The sequence below is a fragment of the Opisthorchis viverrini genome (genome assembly GCF_000715545.1).
Source record: "Opisthorchis viverrini unplaced genomic scaffold opera_v5_406, whole genome shotgun sequence".
In the NCBI taxonomy this organism is placed as follows: Eukaryota; Metazoa; Platyhelminthes; class Trematoda; order Opisthorchiida; family Opisthorchiidae; genus Opisthorchis; species Opisthorchis viverrini.
The window spans coordinates 241,791-254,439 of NW_008752062.1; the positions used below are offsets into that span (position 1 = coordinate 241,791).

General features: G+C 44.8%; 1 protein-coding gene across 1 annotated transcript in view; it reads left to right on the plus strand.

Annotated features, from left to right (window-relative positions):
* The window catches only part of T265_10760 (hypothetical protein), a gene marked incomplete at both ends in the record, with an annotated part of 55,338 nt that extends 43,008 nt beyond the window's left edge, over positions 1–12,330 (plus strand). Inside the window, 7 exons of the mRNA XM_009177226.1 lie at positions 457–560; positions 3,154–3,391; positions 5,385–5,522; positions 6,925–7,024; positions 7,500–7,600; positions 10,965–11,150; positions 12,055–12,330. Coding sequence (XP_009175490.1) covers positions 457–560; positions 3,154–3,391; positions 5,385–5,522; positions 6,925–7,024; positions 7,500–7,600; positions 10,965–11,150; positions 12,055–12,132 — 945 coding nt within the window. The remainder of the gene's footprint in view (positions 1–456; positions 561–3,153; positions 3,392–5,384; positions 5,523–6,924; positions 7,025–7,499; positions 7,601–10,964; positions 11,151–12,054) is intronic.
* Positions 12,331–12,649: the final 319 nt, after the last annotated feature.

A 12,649-nucleotide genomic window follows, 5' to 3' on the forward strand; every position in this document is an offset into this window, starting at 1 on the left:
CATTAGAAGAATCCGGAAAGTGACAGCTAGATTGCGAGTGCTAGATGACTTCAGTCTGGTACCAACAGATTCGACAGTTAGACTGTGCATTGAGCATGTCGAATTATCATTTGCCGGAAACAGGGTCGATTTCCATGTTCGATTCACAATGCCCAGGTAGAGAGGTAGTCAATATCTGATCCGCCAGGGGAGTACGAAATCAATTACAAAAATTCTGGAAGCTAGCCATGTGACTCGCCTTTCAGGGCCCACGTGACCCCTTCTGTGGCTGGCTGGAGATGCTTCACGTTGTGTCTGCCGATTGATGTCAGTGACGTTCTTGTTGTCATTTTCTATTCCGAGTGTTTGGAGGTAAACGCATACTCAGATGCGATTTCCCCGCGTGTTTCCAAATGTTGTCTCCCTCAGCCCCCCCTCCCGTCCAAAGTCTGACGAAACTGTTTTGCTTGCCTACAGGTATGGTCTGATGCTGGGACGCAAATATTTTTCAGCTACGCCCTGAGTTTGGGTGCGTTGACCGCACTCGGAAGCTACAACACCTTCTACCACAATTCCATCAGGTGAGCATCTCACAGAGCACTTTCTGTTTTATCACCCTCCAACTGATTTACGTCACCCGTTTCATGGGTGACAGGAAACGCGTCTGAAAACTGTGCTGAAGTCAGTCGTGGAAACGGTCGAAAGGAAGTTGGTACATTCAACATCAGAATGCCGAAGTCAAATTTGGCTTGAACTTTTAAATTTAAAAGGCCCGTGTATATTTTCACTCTGATAAGTAAAAACTTGGTGACAAGATTAATCCAACAAGCTCATTGAGTGACCGCCTTAGCAAGCCCGGCGATAAACCTAATGACAAATAGCAAACTGCGTGTTTCGAGTTAATTTGCAAATTAGCCTGTATACGCTCGCAAATTTTACGATCTCGCTGCACTGCGAGGACGAACAAACAACTAGAAGGACGTGCAGTTGAACATATCCCAAAATATCTCGTTTAGGTCTGATCAGGGTCAGGTAGCTAACAGACCAAAAGTTGACTCGTAACCGTATGTAATCGACTGCAGGCCCAATTAATAATTTTTCTTGTATGACGTCAACTCCCGGGTTTCGGTCATCAGTAGAGCACTACTAACTAAGTCCCATCAATCCCGTTAGAGTCACTTGGACTCTGTTCTTTTCTCTGGTTTTTAACCAAATGAATGTTACCTATTTGGTACTGGTAGATCATTCAGATCTTCGCCTTTAAGTGCGTGAGCTCTGACAGTTTCTTCTAGCCACAAAGCCATTAGTTCATAGAGGTCTAAGGAAGCGCCTGGGTGTGTTTTTTGTCCGCAGATCAATGCAACCCATTACGCTCAAATCACAGGTAACTCGGAGGTTTCTGCATCCATGTATGATGAAAATGTGGTGACCAAGTCGTACAACACCTTGTTCAGGTTGAATTAAAAGCCCCTGTTCCAATGAAGGGGTACTCATAAGCTGACTGGTGATTGACTCCATGTGTAGGGGTTTCACTTTCAGGCCAAACAAGTGTAATCAGGTGTAATTGGATTATGAATCAAAATACACTTACAAGGAGGAATTCAAAAGTGAGCCATGAACACGTGAAGCGCTAGAGAACTGTGATTCTGTGGTTGGTGGATAAATTATTGGATTGCAGTTATGAGTAACTACCTTTTATACTTTGTAATGCACTACTCATAAGGTTGCTGAAAACTCCTCGACTAACTTTTTTAATATTCAGGTTGCCGATTCATCACACTGATGAGCACTTGCGTTCTAACCGCACCACAGCAGCTATGAATGATACTCGTGTTGACTGTCTATTGGCTTGATGACGGGTGGCAACTAAAACACAGAAAGAAATAAGTAGACTTTTTTCATAAAGGAAACTACTCACACGGTTGCTGAAAACACTTCAACAGCCCACAACCATTTTCACCCTTTTTGGGACTCATCATGTAGGCGAGTTTCCGTCAACCTTATGTTCCCGCTGAACCCAGATTGCACAAAATTTGGCAACTCACCATCATCATCATCAGCAGCAGCATCATCAACGTCGTCGACAGGATGAAATCAGTGTTGAACACCGATGCTTCACTGCCGTAGTTCGGCAGTGGTGAGAGCCACTGGTCAACCAGGAAACCTCTGTAATGAACCAACGAACGAACGTTGTCAACCATTGTGTGTTGATGATCTGGTGTGGGCATCGTTTTAAGCCGCAGAGCAGCATACAGCTGTTTCACCCTCCTTCCGACACATCAAATGTGTGAGCCTCCAACAAGACACGAACTCCTAACCTCCAGGACTACAGTTGAACGGTAGATCTTTTGTTTACGAGTAGTTGATCGGCAGTCACACTTGGACGCCACTTATTACTCAGTAATGGAGTCGTATCACGTGACTACCTATTGATGACCGGCTTTTCAAATGATCAACACTACTCATCCGGTGAAGTATTCTATCTCCGAGGTCCTCGTAGCATGTTGGTGGTTAGAGGATACTTTGCAATTGCTATATCTTTCCCAAATTTAATCAAACCACCACAGCTCGTGATCGAACGGTTCAGTATTCAGGCACCAACCGGGAGATTGCGATATCCATAAAATGCGCACTGCTGACAACTGCGGATGAGGAACACTGCCTGTTGGCTTATTGACGTTAATTGATTTCACTAGTAAGACGAAATTTGAATTGCATTTTCTAATTTTTTTCGATTTTCCAACAAACATCTCTGCTTTGGCGGAAAGCTCGGACTGTGAGCCTGTGCACAGATTGGTAAAAAAGGAACTGCTAGTGAAGATAGTGTGATCAGATGTTGGAGTTTTGAGCTTAGATTATGTCTTTTAAGTGAAGTCAAACTATGCTGAAAAGCTGAGAAGCACAGAACATCTCTCTCATTCTTATTGCAAATCATCAGCTACCAGCACTCCCCGAAACTCTAGAGAACCATAAACCCGCGTCCTCTCGGCTAGTATTCTGAACACTTAACTGTTCGGCCACGAGCGGCTGAGAAGTACAGTAAGCTAAGAGCGTTGTTTAGAGTGTGATTACGCTCCTTTTTCACCGCTCATTTGCTACGCCGCATTATGTGGCTGGACTTTCCAATTTAGAAATACTACTTACTAACCCCTTTGTGCTCTCCTTGTCTTGTAGAGATTGTTGTCTTTTCGCAGCGGCCAACACAATGACCAGTTTCATGGCCGGATTTGTGATATTTGCCACTCTGGGTTATATGGCCCACACTTCAAAAATGCCCATCTCTTTGGTTGCCGAGTCGGGCCCAGGACTGGCGTTCGTCATCTATCCAAAGGCACTGGGCACAATGCCAGCCAGCCCTATATGGTCCATTTGTTTCTTCTTGATGTTGCTTCTTCTGGGAGTGGACAGTATGGTGAGTCTGACAAGCAGTATCCCATCTCGTTTCAACGAACGTTCTGGAAGTGTTGTGCAACAAATCCTCTTACCGGCAGATGTAATATTTGTCCGCATTCATTCTTTTGCACGGTTGCTCGATGATTCTTTACGAATAAAGGGACACAGAATACGTGGTGCCAGTGGGGCAGACCCCATGTTATCACCCAATCATCTGTGTTGTATGAGTTTACTGAAAACAAATGATCAAACAGTAATTTGTTACTGAAGTACCGAGTACTGTGTGGTTGCTTGCATCTGACCAAGAGTTGTATCACCGGATCCAATGCAGTCACTGCAGTCCAAAATGGATTGCAATCCCCTAAAACTTATGGATCATTTGCAGGGCGCCAGGCGTAGTACATTAACAGATCACCGTTGACGATCGAGGCCTTGGTATTCTTCCTCTTTGAGCCGCACAATGCTCTGACACATTATCTGATATTGGAAACTTATCCCAAATGACATGACAGACTTACTGGAGCAAGTGCAAAGTCCAAGCTATTTTTGGAAGTTTTTTTATCGATTTCATTGATTTTTGGAACAGAAACATGACTTCAAGTTCACACATGCACCACAGGGCCAGTTTGATTGCACTGTAAAGCAAAACCAGTGGCTCTAAAGGTCAAATGACTCACGATTTCACCAACACTTTCACAACAATCCATTATACTTACAAGTTATCCACCTCATATGGTTTCTTAATAGTATAGCTCCAACTGGGCGTTAAACAGCGGCAGTTTTGGTGTTTGGCAACAGGCAAGAAAAGAAGATTTGTATCTTTCAGATGAGCCGCTTTAGGGATGTCGCCGTTGCCCAGTAGTCAGGTTAGTTTCCAACATTTCGATGCAGTCTGGTTGTTCGTCATCCGAGCCATCGCTCGGAGATGTTTCCGGTACTTAACTATAAAACTTACGTTTTCCTTGGAGAAACTTGGGTTTCGCCCTTACTAATGATGACAGCGGAGTTGCAGAGGAACGTTACGGTCAACCACTCTTTGCTTCCCCCTAAGCAATATACCGCAGGTGAAAGGGCGTATGATGTACGATTGCTGCTTCTCATGCACTGTAAAAACAAAGACACAATGCACTCTGGGAAACCACGCAGCCCTGGATACAGTATGAGACAAAAAACAGAAACCCTGGAGGCCAAACACCATGAGATAATTCCGGCCAACTGACCTGGGGAAACTGATCAGGCCTATGCATTTGTATGCGGAAAAGACAGTCTGTCGGTTGAAATACTTAGACAGAGCTGACTCTCAAACCAACATACCAAGTGGAAAAATGCAGAAAGGCAGATAGACAACCAGACAAATATCACAGCGGCTGGCCCGGATTGGTCCGGTGCAATGGCAACCGGCCAATCAGAATACGACACCAGACGAACGTGAATGCTTACCCAATCAGGCATAAGTCAAGGTCACTCTAGACGGAAGCTTATCAGCATGACTCACGCACAACGCATATCTATACGCCCTCGAAGCACACTGACAATGCCTTCTGATCCGGTGATACTTATTCGCGAACGGCTGTCAGTTTCGTAGTATTCGGGTCTCATCGAGTGTGCACAGTATCTGGTTCCTGGGTCGTACAATGATATCTTTGCGGGTATGTGGATAAAATGAACTACTCGTTTCATCGTTCGTCGTCACTGACATCAGCTGTCGTTCTCCTGACATAGTTTGCCTCGCCGTTAAATAGTGGATATGCACGCCACTCAACTGGACCTTTCGTACCACCAACATTCCACGTTATTTTGACGAATACCTAGCATAAAATCTGTCTCGAATTTCACATGGCCGCTTGTTTAATCAATTAAAGAGATCATTTATGACCATTTTTGAAAATACTAGCCATATTTGATCATGACTCGAACGTTTTTTGCCTAAGCTCAGTTCTGCGAGTATTCTTTACCCCCCTCCGTAGAATCACTGAATTTTTTAAATCATACTCTTGTTCAATCACTTTTAGTTTGGTGGTGTTGAAGGCTTCGTCGCGGCACTGGTTGACTTCTTCCCGCGCATTCATTCCAACTCGCGGCTACGATGCACAGTCGTAGGAGTAGTCTGTTTAGTTTCCTACATCGTGGGTTTGTCCATGGTTACCAACGTAAGTGTCTCCGGTCATTGTCGCAGTTTGAATTTCAATTACTACTGATGGTCCGTTTTGTCCGTCTGCTTTTAACCTTTAGCCGTCAGTTACTTCAGCTGAACTCTTCAAACCTCACTGTTTTGAGAACACCTAGACGGCCAGTTCAAGTTTACCAATATGGGTACGCGAAGTTCATGTAGAGTTTTTGGGAGACAATTTAAACGAGAGGAATAGCAACTTGTTTCGCGTTAGCACTCTGTCCCAGCTATCGAGCGGAGGAGATCAGAATGTTCTGTTATGTCGTGTGACGACATCTCAAAACCTTAATCGGTGATTGTGAATTGTATTTGTCTGTAACAGATAAACACCAAGTTCCTCAAACTTCGATGACTTCATTGTGTGCTACACTTGTCGAGCAATCGCCTTTGTAGTCTTGTGCGGTTCTTTTCCCCTCTATAAGCATGACTCATCCTCATCACATCATCATCAATCATCATCATCATCATCATCACCACCATCATCATCATCATCAATCATCAACAGCATGATATCAGTGTTCAACACCGATGCTTCACTACCGTACAACCATGATTTATTTGAAAGACTTATTTTAGAGAAAAGAGTAAAATTGGACGGGAAAGGGACTATACCTCCAGACACTCACCATTTCCAAAGCCATCCGAAAACTCGAGTTCGTTCAAAAGCAATCGACTATTCTTTTGATATGGCTCACTCTTATAAAGCTACTTAAAACTGTTCGACAGTCCACGATGAGTTTCCTTTCTTCTAAGGGGGCATTAGTTAGACCCAATCTTCGAGTTTCAGTCCACCGTATGTTCTATTTGATCACCGGCGAAACGCCAGAGTGTGCGGACCAAGCTGGTGCCAACCGGTGACTCATGTGAATCCTAGCTGACTCAATCCACTATTTTTCATATGGATTGGCGTCATAGTGTAGTGCGTTGCATCGAGAATATACACTTCAACATCTCGGGGGTTGCAAACGACAGTATTTCGCCAGTTGCGTAAAAAGTGATGTTCAAGTGGAAGACGAACTTGATGGACACTCGGGAGCTGTGTTTGCCTCTTGAACCTCAACAAGGACGGAACCGGTTATGAGATATCGAAGAGTTCCTAACAACCATATAAATATTGCTCAGTATGCTCCGATACTCCGAATATCGTGCCAACATGAGGCAGTCTTCCTAAAACACACTCGGTTTGTAACAATGCGACAAACAGCAATGTTTAACGTGAGTTTCAAGTGTTTGTCACATTCCTTTAGCCTTCGAACACACATGAATCCACCTCATAGATTTTTTGAATAGCCTCTATCCCCCGAGCACCAGTTTTACGTGCTGTACCTCTGGAACAGCCTGTTAGGTCTTCCTGTCTATCACCAGTGCCTCTTTCATTCCAGGGTGGAATGTACGTGTTCCAGCTGTTTGACTACTACAGTGGAAGCCGAATCATTGTGATTGTGGGATTCCTTGAGTCAGTTGCTGTTGGATACTTCTACGGTAGGTCTCGGATGGCACTCGTCATCCGACTACAAATTTTCAATTTATTCCACTAGCCGCAGAAACAGTTCAAAGCCCACAGAAAAGCATTATTAGATAGTAAAACAAAACAGCTGTATTTCCTCAGTACACGGCACTTGTCGGCCCTGTGCGGCCGAGTCACCATTCAATGTCTCGTTCTTGCCCCGTAAAGTTTGACTACTGTATCTGGATTATAAGTAGAGAAGCTGCTTGAAAGAAAAAAACCAAGCTGTGAATCTATGTAGCTGATCAAATACATTGATTCCCAGTGCTTTGACATGAAGATACAGTTCTGATTAGAATGCCACAAATGTTCATCCACCGTTACCCGGTGCTCTTCTCCAAGATCGCTTAAGAAGTTCTAGGGATTATTTTAAAGCGTCTTGTTGTGCACTCGTGCCGATGAAGCTACAAACGTCTTATTCTCTCCACTTTCTCACGTCCCGACATTCAGGGGCACGCCGTTTCACGAATCATATGCGGTGCATGTACGGCATTGCACTGGGCATAATCCCCACAATCTTCTGGTGCGTCCTGACACCCGTCTTCACAGCGGTGAGTTTCTTTGCCCCGCAAAGACTTTTAACCTGTGTTCCCATGCTAACGTATTTGTTTAAAGCCTACCTGATGAACATCCAACCCACTTATCATGGTTAATTCACAACTCCACGAGTGAATATACAGTCAAACCAATCAGAGGGCTACAAAACCTCAAGTTTTATTCTACTAAAAGAAATGAGCCAAAGGTCTGGATTGAGTAGACTTTGGGCCCTTTTTCCGACAAGGTCAGTTGGGCACACGTGAATTGATTTGAACCCTTCGGTTTAGCGCCCACTATCATCCAAATATATGATCCGGGATTGGCTGGAGCAATCCTGGACATTTGATGACCGGTCAACGGCACTGAATAATAATCGTTCAGCTGTAGAACCATTTCGGTGCCCAACTGTCATGCTACCCGAAGGAATCAGAGACACTATCAGGTTATATATTTGTAATGTACTACTCATAAGGTTGCTGAAAATCCATCGACAATCCACGACCGGTTTCGTCCTTCAGGTTGCCCAAGCTTAGACAGAGGAAGTCGAGAGGCAGAGGTCGGGTCCGAACAATGAACCTGCCATTGAGCCATCTCGCCCCCGCCTAGGCAGGCAGTGTTCATATGATTGTCTGAAGTGAAAAGCGATTGATGGAGAGAAAGGAACATTGATATTGTGGGATGATAACTGAAAATCCATTACTTGCACCGGTAGCTAAACGCAAAGCTGAGGCTAACATCAGTGCACCACAACCCACCCTCCAATCACGGAAGTGTCTTCAAGGGGTCAGGTATTGATTGAATCCTCGAGTGACGACTGAAGGTTTACTATTCGTGTGAAATACCCTTTCTTCTGAGCTTCTTTAGTGTATGACTTATATGGGGACAAAATGTCGGTTGAAATTCGCGATTTTTTCATACTAATGACAAATTGTAAGTAGCTGTGAAGGTGGAATAATTCACCATTGGGGGAGAGACCATCCTCTTGGGAAATGGAAAGAGAAAATCTTCGGGAACCGGCGGGACAATCTGGATATAAACCGATTCAAATCTGTGAAGTCACTGCTCATGAAGCGGACCGGACGGCCACCTTCCTTGTAATTGGCTCGACTAAACACCAATGGGATAGCAGCACAGCGCTGCTAGACCGGCTATGCATATGTCCTGGAGCTGAGAACACATGCATTCAGTACTCCTCGGCATCTGTCATTAGGCGGCATTTTTCTTCACACGGTTCCATCTACAGTCAGTCGAGCACTGCAGATGCTGCATCACTCCGCTTCAGAATGGCAGCGCAGCTGATTTGACGAACATGCCTTCGGTTGGCTGGCAGATGATGAGCCTTCTGGTGACGATATCATGAGATAGGTTTAGACGTTTGTGGAAATAACCTGGGTGTGCGGAAGTCCAGAAGGGACAGGGAGTGCTCCGGTGTCATGATGCTAGACTGCAACCCTCGGGCAAAGGCCGAAAGTGAGCGAATTGTTAGATTTAGATTCCAAGAGTGATATGTTGCAATCAGCAGCTTGTTTGAACCAGATGGAATGAGCTTCAGATTAAGACGAATGTGCAGCTGTTTGACCGATGGTTTGGTCGGGGTCACCATATGACCATTTATTTGGGGATGGGGCTTACCACTTACACACCCATAACCTGGTTTTGGTACAGATGGCTATCGACCAGGAGAACATTGCCACAGTCTTGCAGACATATGTACGAGAAAGTATGAAATAGGGCGAAACGTTCCAAACGAAGACATGCCACCCAGGCGAACTGCCCTACTGCGGGTGGCTACGTGTACGAAGCGTTACCATTGGACAAGGTCAACAGGTCATCAAAAACGAGCCGACTCCAACCACTCTGGTTTGTTTACCAAAAGTCAAAAAGCCGCGACTGACGTTAGGAGAAGACGAATGTGAACTCTGCAACGACGCTTGTCCAAACTTTACCACTATCCACGCTAGTGACCACACCTCTACCGCCACCACCAAATACCCATTAAAAGGAACATATCGTCATTCTGCCTCCGAAGTGTGTTGTTTAGACCTGACATGTAATCTGTTGTCGTTTGCTTGCCGCTCTTCAGCCGCAGACGTAAAGCATGCAAACGAGAGAAACAAAGGGTAAAAACAATGTTGAATGGACACCGATTGGTTGGTTTGTGCAAGTCACCTGATCAATGCCAGGGTAACCGAATCGTCTGCTTTAAGCCAGCCGAGCGTTTTAGCAACAAGTGACGCGCTGCCGATCAGATCAAACCAAACCAGACTGTGGGCACAAAAACAATTAGGGCAAACGATGTGGCTATCCTGGCATTGATCGGTTGACTTGAAGAAAACAGTCAACCATTGCCTGCATCCTGTTTGTACAGCTTGCATGGATTACGTCCGCGACCGAAGAACGCAAAATAATTAATAGCAAATCGCAGCGTTTATCTCCTGTCAGCTCCCACGAGGTGGATGGATAAAGGAAACGCATGTTTCAAAGTTTGTTTGGGCCAAGAGATCATCAAACGTTAACCACTATAAACCCACGATTTTTACAACAAAGCCTATAGTTTTCCACATGGAACGGACGAATTAAGAACAACTGAATGTTGTGGAGTCCAACTAAACAGAATTGGTTTGACAACCGTAGCCTTGTAGAGTAAACAGAAGCAATGAGATTCGGGGATTGCAAACATACGCATCATAGTACTTATGAAAACTGCAAGGTGGGCAGAATGAAGTTGAGGAACAGTCCGTAAAGCAACAGCGCGTTCATCTGTCTGTCAGGGCAACAGCTCTGCGCTCACAAAAATCGCCAATTTCAAATAGAAATCTTTGCGATGTTTTCACTCAGATTTACCACCAAACCTTAGCTATCTGGAAGGCGCTAAACACTGAAGGCCGTAACCTTTCGCCTTCCACATAATCAGACATCATTTCCAAAGCTATGACCTCTAAAGGACAATGGAATTTATTCCTTTTTTGCGGAAGGGTGTTCGGAGTATGTTTATACTGCAAAAGGTGTTCAAGAACTCCAACACGGTGCTGACCACCAGACGAGATGGCTCGATGGTTAGAGCTCAAGGTTACTGACCGGAAGGTCCGTGGTTCGAACCCGGCCTCTGCCTCTCGACCTGCCTTGTCTAGTCTTAGGCAACCTGGCCATATCTCAGCCCTCGTGCTTCTCTCGGGTGGCATGGCAGTTGGGCACCGAAATGGTTTTACAGCCAAACGATTTTTCGACCACCAGACAACGAACCCGCTTCATTTAGGACACGTTGAAAAATTTGACTTCCTCGTAAATGAGCGTCGAATTCGCCAAATATGTTTATTCTCCCTCTCTAATATTTTATTCGTTAATTGGTCAACTGCCCGCTCATCCGCTTGATTTTAGATTCTGTTCGTGTTCAGTGCGATAGTCTACGAAGAACTGACCTATCGAAGGGCTGGACAGTTGATTCCCTACCAATTCCCAAGCTGGTCGGTCAAACTCGGTTGGTTCTTGGCTAGCTCCAGTCTGTTCCTCATTCCCATAACAATGAGTGTGCAAGTTTTGCGCACACCTGGTTCTTTTTGTCAGGTGAGTGCCAGTCAGTTATTCAATGAACTAAGTGTGTAAGCGATGAACGAATACTAGCGAGATTGTACGCTGAGAATATAACTTTCATTGTGTTGGAAAAAACACTAAATATAGCCAACCCATTTTCCCCTCACTCACTTCCAACGTTTTGATTCCAAATGTGGCAACAAGTTTGACCTATGCTTTACCTCTGGTTCACCGTGGGTTGCGAAATGCTTATGAGCCTGTCATTATTTACAGGTCATCTGGGCGATACATCAGACTGTTCGTTCCAGCATTACGAATGTTACCTAGGGGCTGACAACAAAGTGTATTCTGGGAATATACACTCGTTTACAAACTAGTTTGGTTTTCCGGGAGACTCACCTGGAACTCAGCTGAATCTCTCGTTTGTGATGTTCTCAGGCAACTGAATGTGCTGCACCAGACCGCCTCATGTTTCAGTCGCTACGATATTCGAGATATCGTGATACACATATGTCTTTGTAATGTACTACTCATAAGGTTGCTGAAATCCTGAAAATGCCTGAGAACATCACAAACGAGAGATTCAGCTGGGTTCCAGATGAGTTTCCGTCATTTTTTGTTCTGAATCAACCAGCTTTTCTAAATTCACGCGAGGTGAGAAATTTGCATACTAGTCCATGGCACTTACTCCCTTAATGAGCGGTAATCAGAAATGAGCACACATCGACGGAACTGATGACGGTGTCGCGAAGCTGCTTCTTGGTCGAGATCGATATGTTGCTAGGAAATGCCAACATACCATCCAAGCTAAATTGTGCATAAATCAATTCAAAAAACAAAGATAGATGATATAAACTGGACCTCTTGGAACCTTGCTAAATTTTTGTCCGTAAATACACCGACCTGAGGCCTTACTATTCTTTTCTCTGCCTTTCAGCGCCTACGTTTTCTACTACAACCACAGCTGCCCGAAAGTGTTGTGCAAAGACTGGAAGATTACAAGAGGACACGTTAGTCTTTTTTTGTTTATTCTGCGATGCGTAAGGATGCCGGTCAAGCAGTTTTGTTCGGGGTGTATAACAGACTCAACCCAGGTTGTGAGAGGTGATCTGCGATACCAAAAACCTCAAGTACCTCTGCCATTTATGACAGAGGACAAGTTCATCAGTTGAAGTTGGACAGAAAGGATGAGATCCCGCGAAGAATTACAAACTCCGTTGGTTCAGTAGAGCCCTGTCGCAGTTTATATCGGACGAAACATCATCATCATTGTTGGCTGTAATAACAGCCTACTTGTCGTACAGTGGTTGTAGCTACCACAGTTTCGTTCACTGATGATTCGGAGAGGTGGGTTAGGTAGCTACGCATGGAGGCGGGCGCTGATAAATGAGTGCGTAAATACAACACTCTAGGTGGACTGGTAAATGAGGGCGTTGTGAAGGAAGCTATACATTGAAGGCAATAGCTTGGATGCACGAGCGCCATTGAGCGTGCGACTGGGCCACGTCTGACAATGTCTCTAATCATTGATA